The sequence below is a fragment of the Syngnathus acus genome, chromosome 10 (genome assembly GCF_901709675.1).
Source record: "Syngnathus acus chromosome 10, fSynAcu1.2, whole genome shotgun sequence".
NCBI classification, from domain to species: domain Eukaryota; kingdom Metazoa; phylum Chordata; class Actinopteri; order Syngnathiformes; family Syngnathidae; genus Syngnathus; species Syngnathus acus.
The window spans coordinates 15,474,890-15,498,532 of record NC_051095.1 but is presented as its reverse complement, the minus strand read 5'-3'; the positions used below and the strand labels follow the sequence as shown (position 1 = coordinate 15,498,532).

The following is a 23,643-nucleotide window of genomic DNA, read 5'->3' as shown; positions in this document are numbered from 1 at the left end:
GACCAACATTATAAAACTCAACAGCTGATATGGGCAAACCAGCGCCCTTCACATCATGGAATATTTCATTACAGTACATTACAATGCAAGGAAAACATCAAATAAAATAGCTATTGTGGCTTTAGACCTAAGATGGGGAGAAAAAGAGAGCAAAGCAAATACCAAAACGGCAACAACATCAGTAGGAATTCGTTGTTATAAACTAGTTTTCCCTGTAACTGCACACTCCGTGGTAGTAAACAAACACGTCTTCACAGAGTACATGGACATCCTCATCATGGTATTATATCATAATTTGTTCAGTAGCTTCATTATTTTCACATCTTTTTTTTTTTCCTTCATTACACCATATTCTTGATGAATCCTGTTCACCATCCATTTTTTTTTTAGTAATCTTTTCTTGATAGAAAACACCTAAGTACCAGCTTGGTTCCTTCTCAGTTCATTATAGTGCAATGGGAACATGCGCGCCCTCGCTGGTGAGAGGATCAGCTGCCTTCAGTGCCTCATGTCTTTCCCAGAACGTTTGACCTGGGAGGGAGAACAGAGATGGTGAATGACAGGTTCTTGTCAAAGTCTGCTCCTTGACCATGCACACACAGTCGCTGTTTTGCAGGTCAATTCAGAATCTTGTTGTTTGACTTTCGGCTTAGAATGACCCCAGAGAGATTTGCCTATATCAAATCACAAATTACATTAAAACATTTTGCATCCCACAACATTCCAACAATTACCTGAGAGCTTTCCACCTGTCCTTTTCCACCTGGTTCTCTGGACTCTCACTCTCATAGGATGCAAGGTAGAGTCCTGGGAAGAAGCAATTTACTCAACATTAGAATGTTGAAACATTTAAGATATCATTACATTAATACCACACCGACATTGTTAATAAAATCTGAGCATTATTATCGAAAGGCATAATTTAGCGGGGAGGACATTGCTCTCCCTCATCAGATTTTTGAGGTGTCCCCAATGCTGTGGCCCTAAGGGAAAAACAAGTGCACGAGACACTAACCATCCTCACTGAAGATGGGGGCAGTGTGGAGGTAATGTAGAATGGCCTGATCCTCCTCAAATGGACACTCCACCTGCTTCCAGATCATGAATTCCCCAACTTGCCTGCCCAGCTCCACAAATTTCTAAAATAACATTGTCAGAAACAGAATAGAAAGAGAACGTTTTGTGTTTTGTTGCTGGATGGTCACAATAAAAAATATAAAAAATCTCACCTCAAAATTAACATGGCCGTTGGGAAGTCGATTGGCGCATCCTTCATTCAGAAAGTAAATATCTTTAATGAGAAGACTGAAGAAGGGGATCACAATCTGAGGTGGGGAAACAGAAGTGAGGGCAAAGCAAGCGAAAGAGCGAGCAAAGCCGAGAGACAACATGGACGCCTACCTTTTCTCTGTTACTGCTAGCCGTCCGAGAGCGATGGGCGGCACCCCTCAGCGCGGTCCTGTAGTTGTAAAAGTTGCCTGTAGGATCCATTTGATGCTGTCAAGGGAAAGCGCAAGACTGTCAACTTCAGAATAGAACCTGCTGTGGCAGTAGTAATGAAAAAATGGACAAGCATTTATCATTCCCAAGGGCATAGTCTATTAAAAACAATTTATCATTAGGACACATCTTACTGTGTGGTGTATGATGGTCTTAGTGAATGGCCGTACAGAATTTCTTACCTCCAAAATAAAGAATTTAGCAGTCTTGGCCTTGCCCCAGGTCTTCTTCAGTCTTGACACAGGACTCATGTTCATACCGGCTAACGAGGGGCGGGAGACATTTTAATTATTAATGCCTTGTAATTCAATCAAGCATAAGATTAGTGGACTCACAGATGATGGCCATGAGCGAGTTGAAGTTTCCGATGTTGAAACACTCTCTGGCCACGTCGATAAAAAACTCTATCACCAGGGCCCTCTGCTTCTTTTTTGCAGGCTGCAATAGGCAATGAACAACCATAATAAGTATGGAGACAAATCGATCGGTCTGTTCATTATTGTGTGGAATCGAAGCGTTTATTTCACTAAAGGTCAGACGCCTGGCTAGTCCATGAGTTTACTGCCAAAGAAGATCCAAGGAAGCCAATGGTAACTACTGTAGATATAAAGAGCTGAAAAGCATAGTAAAGGTATAAAAAAAACATTCTGTTAAGATAATAAAAACAGAGGATTAGCGTCTTGCATAAACAGTAACCACTAGAGGGTAGTCACGATTCGTAACAAACCTATTTTAATTTGAACGGGTTCCAAAAAATGAAGCAAATCTATCAAACAAAATGTACACATAGATATTTTTTTTACAAAACAGTTGTTACCATTACATTGTTTCGAACTACGCAATTTAAAAGATTAAACCAAAACCTTAATATCCACCAAAAGACAGTTTCTCTTAAATATTATTCACAAATCTGTCTAAATCTGTGTTAGTGAGCACTATATGTCCAGTTGTGAGCGGAATTAGCAAAATACTGATTTGACAGCATGATTATTGCAAATGTACCTTTGGCCGCCCACAACACAATGACACGCTAAAATGTTGACAGGTGTTTATACTTTTTCTCAGTAAGTGCACCCATTTCCACTACTCACCATGCAGATCTCAGTTGCAACCAGATAACACAGCCTGTTGAACCACCTGACATATGCCTCAAGGTTGGAGGTTTTCTTCTGGTCACTGAAACATGATTGTTGCTGATGTGCACACACACACACACACAAGCAAATACAAGTGAGTAACGGAAATGCTTCCAGAGGGAATTGCTCTGATGGTAATTAGCTTCCTGTCTACAGGATGACCCCCTGTGCGAACGTAAATGACAAAGGCAGCAGCAGGCTGAAAGCAGCGGTAACACGATCGATAGCGTGAGGAAGACCGTATGGCACTTCAGAGATGGCAAGCTAATGAGAAAGTAAACCCTGACATTTTTCAACAATGGCATTGTGCTTGTTTTGACCCTCCATAACATAAGTCAACCCAAATAGCCACACATACATTACTAAAATAAAAATATGCATGCATTTTTTCTGGAAAGTTAAATTTAACCAAAAATATTCAAACGTGACTTCTGAAAACCTACCCGGGTTCCATCCAGAGGGTCTTTCTGAACAAAAGCTTGAACAAACTCCTCCGGTCCAATATGACTCAAATGTTCCTGGAAAAGACCCACACAAATGCTTATTTTCATTTCAGTCATGAAAGTCGATCAACAGGACGTAACCACACATGGACGGAATTCACAGGAATTACATTTCCTCAAAGGGGACGCAATATTCTTGTCTATTAAGATAATAATGCAAGTATTGTACAAGCGGGAATGTAAACTACTGTCAACTTGTGCAGCCATCAAACGACAACTTGTGTTGCATACATGAAATTTACAAAGCTTGCAGTTAACGTCCCAAGGAAACAAATGCAAATCATTTGAATGTTAAGTTTGAGCGTGCGGATCCTTGTTTGGCGTGTTCTGGGGGCGGAAGTGGGAGAGTGTGAAGCTGTCACATCACATACAATCACTGCAGTTTATCCACGTAGTTTGCTGCCTCAGGCGAATGACTGACTTGTGGGGTGATGTCAGCACTCAAACACGGGTGTACACGCTTATACAAACACAACCACCCACACCGCAGACACACACACATGGACTGAAGGGACTGTGCACGCAATCAGTAGTGTTCTTTTGCCATGTACTTTTCCTCACTGCATTTGTCTGTTGACTGCAAAATGGAGTGCAGTACTTTGCCACCACCAACAGAGGTGCTGTTGAGCAGAGTAAACCTTAACCTCAGAGCTGCAAGACTGATGTGCCATCCACTCACTGTTTGCTCTAACATAAAAGTAGTGCTTGATTGCCATTTTGTGATATCTTGATGTGCAATAACGGAGCCCAACTATTTTCACTTCTTTCCCTTCATCTAGTACGTTCCTCACCTACTGGCACATTGATGTTATCTCCAACCTTGGCCTCCTCTCTCCAATCTCCCACCAGCCGTTTCTCCTTGCTATCATCTCATTTCCTGACCTCCGTCCAACCCTCAACCTCCTCCCTTCCTCCCCCACTTCAGCTCCCCTCCCTCACCAGTTCCACGTGGGTGAGCTGCTGTGCCAGGGTGTAAGGGTCATTGCAGATGGAAAGCATGTCCTTCTGGATGGGCGGGGGCTTGGTCTTGAAGGCCACGAGCTTGTCGGAGATGTAGGAGGCATTGAGGGAGACCTTGATGATGCTCTCCTCCCCCTGACTCATCAAGGCCAGCCTTTGGCTTAGCTTCTGCAGTACCTGGTTTAAGGTTTTCCAGTAAGCCTGAATAGAAGAAGAATGAGAGGCGAGATCAGTCAGTAAGTCTTAATTAAGGACAATGCATATTTTAGCAGACACTTCTCCATCTGCACCAAGGAGTATCATGGCCACCCTGGAAATTAAATCAATACTATTAGAATAAAGTCCACTGGAAAAACGGTTATAAATGTAAGCTATTAGAAAAATATGCTTGAAAGTTCACAAAACAAAGTTTTAGTATTAAAAACTTATTGTACTTTAATGTATATTATGAATGGGGAGAAGTCATCATTTAACAAAAAGATGAGGATCTTGTGGTCAACACCATCATCAGTTTGATCTGTTTCAAGTGGTTGTACAAATGTGATGCATTAAAACAAAACCTAATTTTTTGTGTTGCTATATACTGTACCTTGGACATTTGCATACTAAATATACTATTAATATTTTTCTTCTAGTACGCCCATGCTTGGTGTTTTTTTTTTCTTTTCACCATGGCTCCAATATATGTATCTTTAATTGCTATTCTACTGCAAAATCATTATTTTTCTTTTGCAAAACGAGTCATATTTGTAAAGTGGTCAACTCAATGCATTTCCACCCAAAAATTGTCAATGATGTAACTCAGACATTTCAAATACTTTCTGAAAATGTGATTCACTCCATGTTTTTCCACACATGCAGTTGCAGCCATGCGGTGAGTAAGTGTTTCGCTTCGCTCCTCCCTCCAAATTCTGGTCACAGAGGCCGCGAGGTCAGTGTGCCTCACGAATGAATGACCCCCCCCCCCCCTCCCCACCACACACACACGGGCTGAAAATAGCAACACATTCATCACTGCCTGCCCTTCCCTTCTTTCTGCCCGCAAATCTTCTTCCTCCATCTTGCCTGCTCTTTTGCTAAGATTCCTTCTCCTCTTCTACCTTTCCCCACTGCTGTCCGTATCCCATCCCCCCGAGTTCTCGGCCCATCCATCCATCCATCCTCCCTTGAGGCTGCACATCCAACTGTCCTTCTTTCCTCACAGCCCTGCTGTACAAAGATTGTGTAACACTGTGACGTGGCTACTCAACCTCACGCTGACACAGTGGTAGTGATTTAGCAGAATTTCTTTCCCCATCACTGCATTCCACATGACAGCTATATAGCATCTTATGTAATGATGGCCACAGATACGTAACTTGCTTGGAGTGCAGCGTCACTCCCAAACAAAGAAGGAATAAATATGGACTGACCTCATCGCAGGGAGCGATCCTGTGAATGATGTCTTTAAGGAGTCCAACCATCTTCTCCTCCTTAAAATCAGAGGGGAACGTCTCCGTCCACTCTGTGAGCAGCTGCAGGATCTTTGGGCCAAACCTACGCACTTTGGCCTGTTGTTGAATGAGAACAATCATAAAGCGGTCATATACGTGCATGCAGAGAAGAGGGAGGATGTGCATTATGGAGTGCCGTGTGGTTTTAAGTGTGCTGCAGTGCTCACCGTATCAAGTGGGCTCTGGTCCAGCTGCTGCTGCTTGATGCACAGCTCACACACGCGCGCCAGCAGCTCCGCAGGAGGGATGAACAGACGGGCGCTCAGCAGGAACGTAAACACATACGCTTTCTGTCAAAGGACAGAAGGAGACATTAGTTCACGTGTCAACAAAACATTTCATCTGTAAAGTGAATGACGATGGTTTGGACCCCGCACATCGCAGTTCATCATCCATGCCACTGTGACCATTCGGATTTTTATTTTACAATAAGTAAGTCTACATTTAGTGCACGGCTTCGGAGTTGTAGCACGTCGTGCCACAACATGCAAGGCAGAAATGAAGTTTACTGGAGGAGAGGCAGCGTAATAAACAGCACAAAGAGAACGTCCTTGCACTTTGACACAGTAGCTCCTTTTTTTTTTAATATTTGTTGTTCCCGCAGATCAGATCAGATTAGTTTGTTTGTGTTGGTGCTCTGTTCTTTGAAGGTTTTTAATGACCATAACATTGATGGTAATTTCTGGAAGCCCCTTTATGGTTTTTGCACTTTATTTTACCATTGGCTTGCATTAAAACGAAATTACATTATTTGGTTGAGTTTCTTTTATGGCTAATGAATACATAATATAAACGCCATCTGGGAATGACAAATACACAGAACTGAGCGAGTGAGTTGTCTTTTCATTTCCAGTGATTTGATATTCCCCCGTTTCTTGAAAACAGGAGTGAGAACGCTAATACTTGTTTTGAAAAAAGTGTAGAAAAGTATAAAAAAAAAAAGTGTGTATAAAAGTGTGTAACAAGTGTATTGCAACAAGATTTATGTTTAGACTTTAGGACTAAAAAGAAAGTTTTGCATTTTCAGCAGATGGACGAGCTAATAATCACAGCCGCACTGGCAGCATTTCTACGATAATTGATGCACTGACAGAAAGCAAAGTGATGTCGCAGGGGATATTTTTCACTTTCAATTGTAAAATAAGATTTATTCTCACATTTGTCTCTTGACAAGCAATGCACGAACGAAAGCAAAAGTAGGAAGTGCAAAATTTGGTGCTGATCCAAGTTGAGATTTTTCTGCTTTGTAATCGAGGTCAGCGCTCTACAAAGAGTCATTCAAGTGCCCTTTACCTCAGGGTAGTAGTCAGCAGTAGGCACGAGATTCTGGATGAGGGTTTCCAGTGAGGCAGAGCTGATGGGGGGCCCATCAGCCAGGCAAGCTGCTGGCCCCTGGCCCTCCTGTGCAGCCTCCTCCTCCTCCTCAGGCTCAGCGCAGGCCAGATGGGGGCTGAAGCCACTAGGAGTGGTGAACATTGTGCCTGAGCACCCAGTCTGGGGCATTCCTAAGTGGAATAGAACAAAACGCACGTAAAAATATATTATCAGCAAAAAAAAGACAGAATGAGGATGGAGAGTTAGCTAAAAAGAAAACACTGTCATGTAGGAGGGGTACAGTAGAGGATGATGCTCTGTGTTAGCGCCTCTATTTATCCTCCCAGCGCACTTTTCACTTTTGTCGTCATTGCGGGACAGAGGGTACCCCCCGCCCCAACAGCTGTCCCGTCTCCCACATGACAGAAGAACCAATGAAAATATGGGTCACTCAGTCGCCAAGGAAACCAGCTGTAAAACGAGTGCGTGGCCTCCATTTCCACCCTGTATGTCTTTCACTGTACAAAGGCTTTGCGGTTACACGCTTTAAAAATTCAACATGTTGCTTCCCTCGCTGGGCTGACACTGCATCTGAGCACTCGGCGAACTGTTGTGTAAGATGAGAGATGTGCACGGGTACGATACAAACAGATGCTCTCATGTTCCTCAAGGTACAGTTGTCAGGAAAAAAAAAACAAGCTGAGAGAGAAATCTAAAGCAACATGTCATGTTATTCAGATGATGACAATGCCTATTCTTGCTCAAGTTAGCGAGGAGGCGGGCCACGCAAACGACATTGCCTTCCAAAAAAAGAAATTACTGTTTTTTTTTGTATTTTCTTAGGGTTAGTAATAGTGACTGAATTTTATTCATATATCAGCTTTTGCAATAATGATGATGATTCTATTGAACAAAAGCATTGCAATGACATTTTTTATGCAAAATGATTCAAGTGTTTAAAATTATATCGCACAACAGTTAAAAGGAAGATTTCATTTCTGACATTACATCAGTCTGTCTTTTTTTTTTTTTTTAAACAAATACAACCCGAAAACTGTTTTGACCAAAAAATGAATAACACTTTCATCCATTAAACCTTTAAGTCTATGGATAGTCACAGAGGCAACTGGAATGCCAGCAAAGACAACATAAAATAAGACCATTGGAAATACTACATCCAAATGGCAGCTTCCGCTACAGTTAAATTATCTGCGAGACAATTGGTGACTTAGTAAGAGCTGCTGTTTTGGTTAGCAAAGAAGTTGAAGCTAGCAGTTAACTGATTAAAGCTTGTGTGAAGGAGCTTGTAAGGTTTTTCCAACCTGAAGCTTGACAGTTCATTGTTTCCTTGAGCAAAATACTGAACTGAGGTGATCGCGTAAGATATAAATCACTCAAGGAAATGACGATACCGATCAATTTAGCACGCCCTCTGTTACGGGAAGAAACTTGAGAATGGCATTTTTTCATCCATGGGTGACCTTCGACCTCCCCCCCCGGGTGTCTGGGTTAGGTCAACCCCTCACTGGCACACATGTCTCGAGTTTCCTGTGAGAATAGCTCAGTTGTTCTTTGTTTAGCGCCCCCCTCCCCATTTCTTCTGAACAGGAGAACCTCTTCATGCATGTGTACACACCTCGACCCAAACACACACAGACAGGCAAACAAAAGGCTAAGGGGGATGGGTGGTCTTACTGGCTTTCTGAAACCTGACAAATAGATGTCCAGCTTCATGCCCATACCTTCTAGAATATTAGACATCTTAAAGAAAAATTATTACATATGTTGACTTTTTTGTGGCATTAGACTTAAAGTTGGAAAAAAAATCTAAATAGGTCCCTATCTCGTGTTTCTCTCTCAAAATGTGATGTGTCACTATCTAAATTAGTTGGTGGTGTCCCTACAGTAACCTCCTTTGGACTGCATTACCACAGAGATGTGGCCTGATAAATAAAGGGGAAAAAATTGGGAGAAACTTGTCTTTTAAATATCCAGCATCCATAAATCATTCCATGTATGCAAACCTTGACAAATAAAAAATTTAGTGAGATTTATTCTTCGCCCTCACACTGTCAAAGACTTCCTGTATCATTCGAGATAAAGTATTCCCTATTTACTACTTACCGGCCTGCCTGCTTGTGATTGGTCATTGCGTCATAGCCCTACTGCAGCAACTATATCTCAAAGTCTGTTTGCTCAGGCAGACACTCCACACATGTAAACCAGTCATCAATGTCTGCACCTAAATGACACATCAAATCACGCTGTATGTTTACAAGCACGAAAAAATTAGCTACAGATATAAAACTTATTGGGATTTCCCAAGGCACACTCGCGCATGTGTGCTGACTTCTGCCACAAGATTTCCCGAGTGAGACAGTCTCGGCCTCTGGTTTTGCGGCGATTCCAAATTTGAATGGCAGTTCCACGATGTGGCAACGACGCAAATTGTAGCTGATCAAAATACACAGAAGCTTTCATTCAGGCAAAAAATAGATTTCTTGGTTATAAGTGAGTGAGACGCATACCAAAGAACAGAAATACAGTACACATTACAATACTTGACCATATTTATAATTTCATATGTACATGAAATAGCAAAGCTTGTGGTAAAAATATATGCAAGTGACATACGTATACGTACTTTCAAATACTAAATGAGAGCAAGCTCTGGTGCAGGGAAGTCTGGAACATATCTCTAAACTCGATTTTGACTTTTGAATTTTTACTTCCAATTTGACCAAGATATCAAGCATAGAGACACTACTCTCTTCTCAGTGGCTGTCACTTTGTATTAACGCTGCATGAAAATGCACATAAAAATACGCAGCTAAGAACAGGTGAGTGTGGTGCTGTGACCGCAAAACCACAGCAGCCCTGCTCTCAGACTAGACTGAGAGCGTCATTGTCCAAGCCCTTTTACGGCGTGCATGGGAGCGTGCATGTGTCGTCTGTGCTTCAGTGGGCCTGTTATCTTGGCCATCGGGGGGATCCGCTTGCTTTGTTCGAATTTGATTAACACAATGCCACTGTCTGGAGTCATTTATTTGATCAGCACCTTTGGATGGCTGTCTAGTTGTGTGTTTGTGTGTCTAGCTGTGAGTGAGTCGAGCGGAGGTGTGTCACCGTAGTGTGGATGAAACAATGGCCTAAAACCTGAAGCCGCCACACAGATTAACGGCATAGTTTTTCTTCTTTGGTTGCGTAGTCATTGGTGAAACCTGTTTCGCTGGATAGAACTAGCACAACACACACTGTGTGTGTAAGTGTGCGTAAGGAGTAACTAGGTTAAAAGGCAGCAGACAAGAGGCTTAGTCAGTCCCAATCAAATTGCAATCTGACCTTTGTCCTTACAGAGTCAGTAAAATGGTGGTCGAAGGACTGACTCTATCCTATCCATTATCACATTGTGGTGTTTTTCTCGTGAAAAAAAAATTGAAGGCTACATATTGGCTTTATCTGCAATGGGGAATTTTGGGAGGTTGTGAAAGAGAATTCTAAGGTCATCGTATTTATAATCACACAGGAACCCTGTTAAATTATTTTGCCCACAACGATGATAGTCACGCAAAAATTCCATAGATAATTTACACAAAAAGAACATGCCAGACATATCCTCAAACAATATAATTCACACACATGGGATTAGTCGATAAATCAAGGGTTAAGAATTCTGATGATTGTGCAGATTTTACTGTTAATTAACTGTGCCGGTAATCAATCGAGGCAAACTGGAGTGCAAATTACTGTCCCATGACTAATTTCTCTGACTAAAAAGTGTTGCAGAGGAGTCAAAATAAGGAAATAACGCTTACTGGCTGCATAGACGCGTCAGTTACACAACACTTGACTATAAAGAACAAATGTCATATACACCTTCCTCTTTCCTTTTATCAGCTGTGCAAATGACTTCCTGAAAAGCTCCAGAATATCACATACGCTCCCAATAATTGTGTCCCACCTCATCATCTATGGCTGGATGTGCTTTCTTCCATAGATGACTTCATGAAAACATCATGTCAAAAGTTCCTTAAGGGGCACATTATGAGATTTAAAGGGTTCTTGACATGCGTTGCTTCTGTGGATACTTCCTTGTTCATGGATGGGATAAGTTTAGCCGTAAGAAAAGGGGCAAACTGGGAAAAATTGTCTCTGCCTACACAAATTTAGCACCCACGTGATGGCTCCTTTAACACATGGCATTGTCCTCTATTTTGGGAGCTTGCTCTAAAAACGTGCTTCCTCGTGTAATTTTGGTCCTGACACTGTCCCTTCTGGCAAATCCACTTGCATGCCCCTCCATTCATTTCCCAGTCAACATTCTGCTTCCCTATTGGGGGGCTTTTGTACCCCAATGTGGCTAGACTGAATGGCGATGTATACATGCAACACTAAACATGTAATAGAGCACCCTTATGTTCATCCATTGTGGTTTGTGGTGTGTGTGTGTCTGTTTGAGGAGGAGCGAAACCCACAAACAAATGAGTTCATTGTGCCTTGAAGAAAAAATAAACTTGCATGCACACTTGCACCCACGCTGCAACCCCACATAGGATTGAGTTACCACAGAGGCATTTCTGCCCCACCTCTCCACACACACACACACTCATTCTCCTCTCAGGCAATATGCTTGGACACATGTTGGGGGGAACTCAAACTCATCAGGGACAGCCTCCCTGCGTCCCTTTATTGTCATGTTTATTGTCATGTGACTCAGAGTAGGCAGGTCAACATGAGGCACCTGTTCCACAGCCACCATCCGACTGCAAAGACCACTGGGAATTCTCCTCCACAGCCCCGCCAAGCCATCCTCATTCTTGAGCGAGTTTGGACACAGTTGTGCACAAGCATATGGGAGGGTCATGTGTATGGGCTTGTACGAAAGGGCTGAAAGAGTTGCGAGTGTAACTTAGTCACACCTTCTCTGTAAGTGAAACCATCTGTGCTACTATTCAGCTGGAGAGGAGGAGGAGGGGGATACAGTATATCTTTTAGACACTATGCAAAGGCAGGCTGCATGGCTTGAAAGGTACAGGACAATGTTGTCCAAACGATCCCCATTCATTAAAAAGGAATGAAAAGACTGTAATGTATACTACTGCAATGGTTATTTGTGAATGAAGACCGAAAAGCATATCAATCACATCATGTTTGACAAAAAGGAGTGTACAAAGATGCTGTTCTTGCTCAAATTTTCAGCATCATCCCCTGAATGAATGTGAGTCCCCGTGGCAAAGAAACATAAAGCAATAAACACTGAGTGCACAGCTTCATGGCATTGATGTTTGGCGCAATCAGCCCGCAGCGACTTTCCCTCCGTGCGATCCTCTTATAGTCCTTTCACTCAAAATAAAAGAAAAAGAAAAGTAGCGCACATTGAATAGTGATCGAAACTTTGACTGCTGGAATCTTGTCTGTTTTGCTTTGCTTTTGGTGGTACTGCCGTTGCTGCTGTTTTGCTCTTGCTGGTGTCACCAACACAACCAACATGGAAACACAACAAAACCCAGCTGGTCTATGCAATTTTTTTCTCCCCTCTCTGTAATTTTATGTTTTTGTAAAGCACTTTGTTACCGCAAAAGCCTTTGTAAAAGTGCTATCTAAATAAAGATGCATTGTGTTGTATTTAGCAGGGCCATGACTAATTCTGTTGTCTGCAGCGCAACAAGTGGGCACAGGTTGATTATACCCGTTGTCATCAAACTGAATTTATGTTTATAATTTATGTTATGCCTGCCACTATATGGCACTGGCACAAGTAGAAAAGAAATATAATACTTGAAATATTCATAATAATGTGAACATAATACTTTATCCTAACCATTCAAGACATGATTTTACTAAAATTCAGTACGAAGCAAATCGACAACTGTGAGCACAAAACCGAGAAACAAACCAAACTGGATTTTATGAACAGTTCCACCCTTAATATTTTGCAATTCTTTTTTTGGTTAAGTGTTATTTGGTATTTTTTTGCTGTTTTCCAGCATTTTTACGCAGTTGACAATGTCAAGTAAACAAATGGCCCAAACCAGACTGCATTCCGTTCCTTGTCAATTACGCTTCACTGGACTGAAGGTGAAAAAGACAAGTGATCAGCCTAAGTCTTAGGCTGATCACTTAGGCCCTAAGACAAAGCTTACCATTATCCAACTCGACAACACCACTTGAAAACACACTCTACGTGTAAAAAAAAATAAAAAAAATACAATAAAAAAAATACAATGTTTGACCTCTTTTTTTGATATGCTGTATAATGGCACACTAAATATGAATTGAGTGTCTGACGTTTTATGTGCATCTTATTTACACATAATTGAAGCCGAGATGAGGTATTCGCTTGGCGGTGACAAAGCTTATCTGTGAGTGTCCTAAATCCGCCATTCAAAATAGACATAAATCTTTGAAATGGAGTCACGTATTCTTCCAAATATTCCAATCTGCAACTATCCCTGAAAGCAACATAGGATAAAATAGGGGATTTTTCCTCTCTAAATACCAACATTTTGTCCCATTTAAGAGCTAGTGAACGGAAGAATGACGAAACAAAAACAAGAGCAAATGCTGAAACACATGCGTGCATAATACCTCAAAGTCTGTGTAGGTTTCATCTTAATGAGCATGTACACACGGACAAACACAGCAAACCTGCGCAATATGCAAGCATGACGCTCACAGATGGGAATCTAATCATCAGACGTCTACTGGAATCATCACGGCTGTCTCTTCTTGTACAGGTGAGATATCTATCTGCTCATTACGACTCTACTACGGGCAGATGCCGCACACCGTATCGCGACTGATGTGTAATTAGCGTTGGGGGAATACACAATCTGCTCTGATTGTAATTCTTGTCCGAATATGATTAGGGAAAGCACAATCATTAGTTGGCTCGACCCAAGAAATCAATATATGAGATGTTGTAAGATGCTGGGATGAGGGGAATAATAGAAGATTGAGTCCAGTCGGATGCAATCATATCGCATTGCTTTTTCAATCCGGCCCAATGCATGTGCGTCAATTGCAATGCGGCGGCAGCAATGGTCGCTCTGACTATGTGAAGCGTTTCCATGGAGTCAAGGCTCCTGTTGGGAGGTAATTAGATGCCTGTTGAATTACCCACTGTGCCTCCTCACACACATACGTCTCTCCTTGTATTCCATCAGAATTCCTCATTTTCCTTGCTTTTTGACCCTATATCGAGGCGCACCAGTCTTTTGACTCTCAGTTCGGCCGTCTGATGAAATCATGTGAGCTCTGTCAGGTGCACCATCAAAACATTCTGTCCTCCTTTCTAATCATCAGTCCATTTTCTATGCCACTTATCCTGTTCAGGGCCACAGTGGGCTGGAGACTTCCAGCTGACTTCGGGCCATCAGTCAATCAAATGTAGAACGGAGCGGGAAGTGACACAATGCTGCCCGACTGACCCCACCCCCGGGGAATTGCAAGTTGAATGCTTTTTCATCATTGCTACTCCAAAGCCATATAGGTTAAGTTAAAAAAAAAGTTAAAGTCCCAATGATCGTCACACACACATCTGGGTGTGGTGAAATTTGTCCTCTGCATTTAACCCATCCCCATGTGATTTTGATCCATCCCCTGGGGGAGAGGGGAGCAGTGAGCAGCAGCGGTGCCGCGCTCGGGAATCATTTGGTGATCTAACCCCCCAATTCCAACCCTTGATGCTGAGTGCCAAGCAGGGAGGCAATGGGTCCCATTTTTTATAGTCTTTGGTATGACCCGGCCGGGATAACTGGCGACCAGTTGTAGAATAAAAAATGCTGTTTTAAAAATGTGTATAATTGTGTGCATACATGCAAAAAAAGTGTTCTTAATATATTTAATTTTTAATAATGAATTTTTCAATGCATGTATAAAATGTTCATTCCAAATCCAACTAAAAAATATTAGGCGTACTCCCGTAGTATAGGGCAGTATAAGACCCAATGCAAGCGCAATTAAACATTTTGAAACGCGTGGGGTCGTTATCAGCATTTCATGAAGATGTGTTTGTGAGGGGGGGTACACTCAAAATGTTTTTTTGTTTCCCATCCCTGCGCTACATACTGTGATTTGTCAAACTGAGGTATTTCCCCATTGAGCAGAACCACTTGTAAGATGTTTTGATAATGAGGTGAAAATGCACACTGGGCATTTTTTTTGTTTGATTTTTCCCTATTTATATAGAATGAAGTAGTTCCTTTTCTTATTGCAAAACTTCCTCGCAGGAGACCTCCTGAAAAGGTTTCAGTTCCTATCAGACATACAAGATTTGGTATTGAGACACTACCATGATAGCTACATGAAATGAAAATGAAAGGATGGATGTTGTTTAAAAAAACAAAACAAAAAAAGCAACTGTTGTCTCTTGTCACTCGTCATTATTGCGTCCCACTTTCCAGGCATAACCAATGTTGTTTCCCTCTCAGACACTTTATTAGTGAGGCAACAGAGCCAGGCTGCATCAAAACAACAGAAATGATAGTTTGGATTGTATGCTCGAGATTTTTATATAGCATAGTGACAAAAATCTGAATATTGCACAGCACTAATTGGAAATATGGAATTGTATTAATTCATCCATTTGCCATTAGCACTTGTCCTCATTAGGGATAAGCTGAGCCTATCCCTTCTGCCTTTGGGCAAGAGGCAAAGAACACCCTGGACTACTCTCCAGCCAATCACAGCATGACAGATTAATTAATTGATTAAAAGGATTCCCAAGATTCTTTGGGATTGTATCAATTCCCGGCAGATGCGCTTTCCTATATTGCTGTTTTGATTGCTCTTCCTCAAGGCCATGATGGAATCATCTCATGTCTGTGGAATAGTCAATTGGAATTCCCGCACTGACGCACACGCACGAGCCTCGGCTCTCGTACACCGCGCAGGGCCATAAACCTTGCGGCGGCGATAAAGCTGTCATTGCAAACGTACGACCGTGTCTCCCGCCCTGTCGCCCTGCCCCAGACAGTGAAAAAGTCCCTGCCCTCTTCTTGCACACACACTGAGAGGCCTCCAAATTTGCAGACCTGCCTCACAGTCTCATTAACGGCAACACAACTGGTGTTCTCTCCTCACCAAAGTCAAGTTGCAAGGAACAACATTTTGCTGCCTCTGTCTGTATGTACCTGCACACTTGGATCAATTTCACCTAAAGCAATACTTCGACAGACCGTCATAGAAACAAATACAGTCAAATCAAATGATTCAAAATATAGATCTATTTGTTGTCCTACTAAGACGAGTAGCCTATTCACATTTTAAAGTGATCACATCTACAAAATTTATAGGAAATCACAATGTCCCATCACCAGTGAGCTACTTTTACCACGATAAAATGGTGGCAACCAAGTCTCCCACTAGCTGATGTTAAGTAGTAAAAGTCACAAACACTGTCTATATTTGTTTCAAAAACATGACATTAATATAAGACATAGTATAAAAAAATAAATAAAAAAAGAGTACCTGAGTGTGCCTTCTTGTGCCAACTAGTTCATGTGATGTTTGTAAACTCAAACCCTTGTGTTCTAAATAATCACTTACAATTATGTTGAAGCCTTGATTGCTTTTCTGTCCCATCACTAAAATATATTACAGTATTTTCCGCACTATAAGGCGCACCTTCAATGAATGGCCCATTTTAAAACTTTGTCCATATATAAGTCCATATATTTGGACACGCCTGCTGTAGTGGCTCAATATTGGTCCATATATGAAGCGCACCGGATTATAAGGCGCACTGTTGGCTTTTGAGAAAATTGGAGGTTTTTAGGTGCACCTTATAGTGCGGAAAATACGGTACATGTGCATTAAGATGTACCAGCCTCTCCTAAGAGTGAGCTTGACTACTCTATTACTCGTTTTAAATTGTACAACAATATCAAGTTGCGGGAAGCTGCAAAGCCTAAATTGAATGGAGTTTTAATTAATAGAGTTGTTATCAAGTCATCACGACTGCTGTGAAAAGGTCATTACGGCAGGAAAGCTCGCAGTTCAGATGACGTGCGGTTCCGACGACAACAACAACAACAATAACACAGCCAACATAGCTATGAGCAAAGACACATTTGTGAGTGAGGTATTCAAAGCGGGAGGAAGCTTCAAAGTTGCACAAACGTGATGAGAAGCACTGAAAGGTTGAGAGGAGCTGAGGGCGTGGGAACGCAGTGCACGCAAGTGGCTGGCTCGACTGGTAATATCAGCAAAAGCCCGAGTTGGACTTGCTCCCCACCTAACCTGTTTGTGACAGAGCTCGCCTCGCACTTGTGCACCTTGCAGTAAGCTGCCAAAGACCGATAACAAATCCTCTTCGGCTTGCTTTGCCAAGCTGCTACATCAGTCAGCCTGAGGCAAAAAAAAGACTGCTTTAGTGCACCGTTCAGATTTTATTCATTTCCTACCGTATAGAATGAATCCCACCTATGCATCTGTTCAACTTGATACACAACATGCAATTTACACTTGCACAAGCCAAAAGGCAAAGATGCCAATGATCTTGCTCATTCATTCTCGGATTATTATTGTGGGTGCCGGGGAAATCTATCATCCTGAGAAGTGTTTCTAACCCTTGATACTGTAATTACATCAATACACAACAATGGGCATGCATCAAATTTATCTGTCAACGAAAATTACTCATTTGTTAGCCCTTAAAGGTGCAACGATTAAATCGACAACTGATCGATTATCAAATTAATGGATAATTATTTCTAACCGTTAATTGTTTTAAGACAGCTTTTTTAAATGATACATTTTCCCACCCCTTGGATTTTCAGCTTCTCAACAGTAATTGTTTTTTATTTTATTTATTTATTTAGGTTTTGTATTGGCTCTCATGAGTGCGCAGGTGTACCTTCTGTTCTACTCACCAATCTTACAAAAAGAACATTTCCACTCTCACTCAGCAGTGTGACGATTCATGAACGGTCGATGATCATCATCTTACTCAAATACTGGACCATCACATGGTCACCAATTAAAGGCGTTTAAGACGTTCACATACGCACACACTCGCGCCAAGCATCGTTTAAGTGCAATTGAAAATTGCCATCGTCAGGTTTCCACAGAGGAAACGTACTGACCGAGGGCGTGGACTAATACAATTACGTTAATAAGGATAATGTAAAGCGTGTTCTTACCACCACTACACTGCAAGCCCCATTCTTGATCCGACGTGTTGCTATCCGATGTAAATACGAGGGGGACTTCCAGATATCACCCCTGATTTGACGTTCACGCAGCAGCACGATCACACTCCAAAAAGACAGCGCAGCATGCGTAAATGATGGAGAAGAAAATGTTCCTCTGGAGTGGAGCGGACGCAATCCTGTCAGGTGGGGAGGACGAACACTGGAGATAATCTGACAAGGTGTCAAAGTGGCTCCCCAAAGGCGTGGCGTCCGCCCTGCTCCGCGTTGAGACGAGACACGATGGAGATTATCAACACGTCCACAGTGCAGGAGATCAGACGCGAGAGGAGTGAAGTACTCGCAGTCATCAAGTGAGGAGAATAACACGCGATACATCCGGTCCAGACCTTCACAATAAATAAAACAGGATTTTGACCCCCACAATCAGTGCTCATTAACCACATTTTGTGAAGGGGCGGTGCTATCATTATAGATTAGTATTTCCCAACCGTTATGATTTACTTGTCTGAAATTACATTGGTCAACCGCAAATTTTAATTAAATATGGCTTTTTTTGTGAACATATTTCTGATGTGTTTTAAAAAAGTTCTGATTTTTTTCTAGCACACCAGGTTTTTGAGATATTTTAAGTCTTGTTTTTAAGTTTGAGCTACAAAGTCTTGCACAATGTGAAATATTCCCTGCTTTGTAATTCACATTACTTTTCATTAAGAAAAACTTCTACCTGTTACTGACTCCAAAGCCTTAACTCATAAATACTACTAAATAAATTGCTAGATTATTATTATTATTATTATTATTATTATTGGCGGCATGGTGACACTGGTTAGCACCACCTCACAGTTCAGTGGTCGTGGGTTGGAGTCCACCTCCGACCCTTAACTCATAAATACTACTAAATAAATTGCTATATTATTATTATTATTATTATTGGTGGCCTGGTGACACTGGTTAGCACCACCTCACAGTTCAGTGGTTGTGGGTTGGAGTCCACCTCCGACCCTGCCGGTGTGGTGTTTGCATGTTCTCCCCGTGCCTGCGTGGGCTTTGTCCGGTAACTCTGGTTTCCTCCCGCATTCAAAAAACATCAGCTCCAGCACGCCTGCGACCCCGGTGGGGACAAGCGGTACGGGAAATGAAAGGGACAATTATTATTATTATTTTCATAAGTGAATATAGAAACGTGTTTTTTCAACATCATTAACAGATTAGAAAAGAATAGAACCTCGGGGAGGTTTAATCTTAAATCTGAAGATATAATTAAATGGCATCCACTCATAATCCTGAGAACCCCCCCCCACACACACACACACATGCTGATTACATGGCATGACATTGACATTAAAACATGATTGACTGACTAACCAATTGCATCACCTAATCAGCGAAAGTGACACATGAAAATGGCAACACACAAACATCGATTGGAAGATTAGGAAACAGTCAGTTTCATCTGCAATCTCAGGGCAAGCACTTCCATGAGCACTGTTTGAGTGACACTCTCAGGGTCATCTCTCCAATGAGACCCTGACATTTTGAGCCCGACTATATTTGCACTGAAACTACAGTTAATGAATATCATTAACCTCATTCAAGCACAAGAATGGGGAGAAGCTTCCTCGCTGAGAGAGAAGCCCGAGTGACAAGTTGCGACAAATGGTTGTTGCAGTTGGTGTGTTTCTTATGAGGATAGTATAAAATTGTCAAAAGGGGCTAATTAAATTGCAAGGAAGTGTACAGTGATGGATTGAGATATATTTGGAAATCTCTTGTGCACCGATACTAAAAGCGTTTTGAAAGGAAAATAGAAAATGGCAGCCACCCAAAATACAAATTCTAGCAGAAGATGTACATATGTATTTTTATTTATTTATTTATTTATTGGGTAGCACAGGCATTCAAATATTAGACAACTGTCAAAGGAGAAGGAAAATATCAAAATCCCCAATACGCTTTATTTATTTCAGTGGGGCTTTATTCATATTCAGAACAGGGCTGTTGCCTAACAGTTTGGGTAGCAGACACACACAGGCCCACAGAGCAATACACACAGAGACATAGTGACAAACACAAACACACACACACAGCCATTCAACTGATTCACATCCCTTCTCTCCCCTCAGACGCCAAAATTATAAAGCGGCGTCTTGCAACAGTATCCGTGACGGCGCTTTCACACTTACAAAGTAACAGTGCTTGTTTGCTCTTTTCCCTTTTTTTTTTCTCTTCCACCAAGACGATTTGCATGGGGAATATAACAACCACATTTGGCCTTTATCAGAAGCTGTTGCTTGGTGCGTCTGCATGGGGAAGCGACCTGGGGAAGTGTTACAGTACATACATCTGACAGCAATGTATTGTTGCAATTGATCCGTGAAATCAAAGAGTTTTATTAAGATGAAATGACTATTTAACGCCTTGTTGCTCTTGATGACGAGAGCTGAGGATACTTTTGATTTCACACAATGTCTACATTATATTATTTTCCGGTAAAGGCATCCACAAATGCCTAATTCAGGCAGATGGTTTATATGAAGGTGTACATTATGGTGCTACAGTTATTGTCTCAGATCTATCTATGCTGATTTACGACTAGTAACTTAACTTTTGTTTCCTCTGCTGTTGGCCTCTCAGACGCCACGCCAGACTCCAGACTTTAGCTATCATAATATATATTTTATATTTCTCCAACACCTTTCACACCCCCGCAGGCCCAAACGCCTCATTATAATGTGGTTTGCTGAAAGTGGAACGAAAATGATGTGAAATCGCAATTCCATCCGCAACGTGTTTCAGTCACCTCTGAAATGGGCTGTTACACAGGACAAAGAAATGAGTTGTCAGTCAAACATTGCATGGATCCTGTTCTAACTGACAAAATGGCTTGCCAAGAAGGATCTATAAAAGATGTTCTGTTCAGGTGCTGTGACCTCTGTCAAGCAAAGCAGGACAGATTGACATATTGGGTGGGAGCAAGGAGAGCAATGAAAATTGCAATCATGGGCCTTAAAGAGGCAATTAAGTCAAAAATGTTTTTTACCATAATGTGCTCTCAATGTGCCCAACTAGTCTAAGCATGGTATTCTGATCAGTACTGCATTTGTGGCTATGAATTAAGCAGTAGACGGTGATTGCATTTGCCAATGTCACATGACCAACCGCAGAAGACAAGCTTTACAAGCGTTACCTGAGACCTTAGGCACTGTGATGTCATTTTTAGTCTACAGCAAGTGAGACAAGGCAAAGTACCTGTCCCCTGTGAAATGGATAAAATTGGGTTCCTGCTTAATTCCTAGTCCACAAACACAGTATTGATAAAAAAAGACAAAAAACATGCTAAGGTTAATGGGGGAATATGGAGCATATGAATGTAAAGAACATTTTTGACTTCTTCCCCTTTAAAGCACTTCACTGCATAGAGGTCTGGATGAGAGAGGAAGGACCTGTGCAATCCACTGTGTACTGCCACTTGGTTAGAGTAAATGATAGCAAAAGAATTACATATGCCATGTGGCTCAGTCTCGGCTACCAGCCTGGGTCATTCACTTCTCATTTCCCCAGGCGCCTCTGTGTCGCCGAATGTCTTGGCCCGCCGTCCTCCCTTTCAAAAGACGGAGGGATAAACAGCTAATGTGACAAAAAGAGCAGTCTTTTGTGGGGGAAGAGGAGGAAAGGGCAGGTTGGTTGACTCTGCCAGCCTGGCCTGCCCCCTCGGCCAAGCACTTAGGAGCGACGAGACAAAACAGAAAGCACAACAGAATGGTCCATGCTAAGTCAAAAAGGGTTATGAAAGCATGTGTATGGAGTTACTGATTGTTAAATTAAAAAAAAAAAAAAACATCACTTCTACATATTAATTATAGAACCCATTGATACTGTACAAAATTGCAATGACAGAACCTGTGCCAAATACAGTGGCAGAAATTGTCGTAGTTGACATGACAAAAACAATTTAAATGAAACACATCATACCCACCAGAGACCCTGAGTATTTATTATATTAACATGTGCTGATCGCCATAGACGTGTTTTCCGAGTCGAACTAGGCTTGCTCTGTCCAACCAATGACGGCAGAAAAATAATGACATCATCGAGGGCCCGCAAGATGCCCTTCAAAGGATGAAGTTAAAATCTGATATTAGTTAAAGAAACAGTGTCAAAGATTAAAATAAAGTAATAAAATAAATGAAAATAAAATCTAACATACCATAAAATACTATGTGTACTAAAACAGTGTAGCCATGAGACATTCAATGAAATGAAGCAAACAATAAATTATGGAACAAAGTCATGCATCTTAATCAATTAATCAATCAATAGCAGGAATTCATTCCCTTCCCCCAATATTGTGGCAAAATTTTGCAGAATGTCTACACATAGCAAAGTTCCTAAATAAGCACTCGGGAGAGTTTGATGGGACAGGACTTGAAACCCCTGACTTCAAGCACTTTAAACTTCTTTATGATGAACTACGACAGAGGCGATGAACCAGTCCGTCTCCCATTCACCCTTCTGAATGCACAGCTGCTAGAGTTCATCAAAGCCGCTCTCTCCAGTGACAATAAATGGACTCAAACTGGACTACAGTACGGGCTTTCGTAAATCCCTTCAGTTCAGTAACAAAAATGGGAAGTCTTGCCGCCTCAAACTCTCGTAACATGATGCACATGCTGCACTATTCAAGAAAGAAAGAAAAGAAGCAACATTTGTCTTCATTTAGGGGTCAGTGTATTTTCAACAGAATTATGACGCCAAAATGAAGCTATTTCAAGAAACTGCCGTGAGTCGTCTTTGAGCTTTTTCAGAAACAACCAGAGGGAAAGGGTATGTCTATTCAGGGACTCCCTCGTAGCACTCACTCTTCCTCGCTACACATTATTGTCTCAAATATGCCTCCAAGCAGAGGTCCCCCTAATTCTCATTTGCCACAGAGTCCCCGGGGTGAACGGGTCTGTTAGGTACTTCATGGGCCCACAGCAGAGCTCGTTCAATTTACTGGAGTCCACTCACTCTCTTTGTGGTTCACGGATCAGCAGGATGCGGGAGATTACACAACCACATGGAGAAAAATATCCTCCAAAAAAACACTAGATTTAGAAGCTATGCTCAATCTGAAGTTAAGTTCTATAAATATACACACTGTATAAAGAAAAAGTAATTAAATTTTGAGGAAAAGGACCAAGAAGGTAAACTTCAAAATGTATCAAGTCGTGGTGAAAAAAATGCACATCCTTTTTCTTAACGGTAATCATCATGCATTTTATTTCAAGCACCTCTCAGGGAACTCAATGATACAGAACAGTCATAAAAATCTGACTTCATGTCTGTTTGACACCAAGCTGGATAGGAAGGCTAACTGGTTAGAAAAGAGGAATTCTCATGTAAATATTTAGGCGAGTTATTGGACAATACAGCTTCTAACAGAACATACAGATATGCAACAATGCACAGGATTTACTCATGGTAATCCAACTTCATGGTATGATTTTTTTTTTTGGCAATGCCATTAATAAAAATAGGTAATGAATAGGGCCAGTTATCAAAAATCCTCTTTTCTCTTTGAACACTTGATCCCAGGTAG

General features: G+C 41.6%; 1 protein-coding gene across 3 annotated transcripts; it reads right to left on the bottom strand.

The window, feature by feature from the left end:
* Positions 1–378: 378 nt before the first annotated feature.
* On the bottom strand, positions 379–18,422 carry LOC119129023 (ras-GEF domain-containing family member 1C-like). Of its 3 annotated transcripts, none has more exons than XM_037261987.1 (15): positions 18,051–18,422; positions 17,149–17,256; positions 6,886–7,097; positions 5,760–5,882; positions 5,512–5,649; positions 4,079–4,300; positions 3,080–3,154; positions 2,592–2,693; positions 1,836–1,938; positions 1,683–1,762; positions 1,402–1,497; positions 1,230–1,325; positions 1,016–1,139; positions 735–807; positions 379–531 (listed from the first exon to the last, which is right to left on the bottom strand). In XM_037261987.1, exons 3-15 carry the CDS (start codon positions 7,093–7,095, stop codon positions 507–509), a joined length of 1,467 nt encoding a protein of 488 aa, XP_037117882.1. In that variant the 5' UTR covers positions 7,096–7,097; positions 17,149–17,256; positions 18,051–18,422; the 3' UTR covers positions 379–506. The 3 variants fall into 3 exon arrangements, with proteins under 3 accessions (XP_037117882.1, XP_037117883.1, XP_037117881.1); XM_037261988.1 differs by lacking the exon at positions 17,149–17,256 and adding an exon at positions 9,031–9,148; XM_037261986.1 differs by lacking the exon at positions 17,149–17,256 and having other exon boundaries at positions 18,051–18,421.
* Between the last annotated feature and the right edge of the window lie 5,221 nt (positions 18,423–23,643).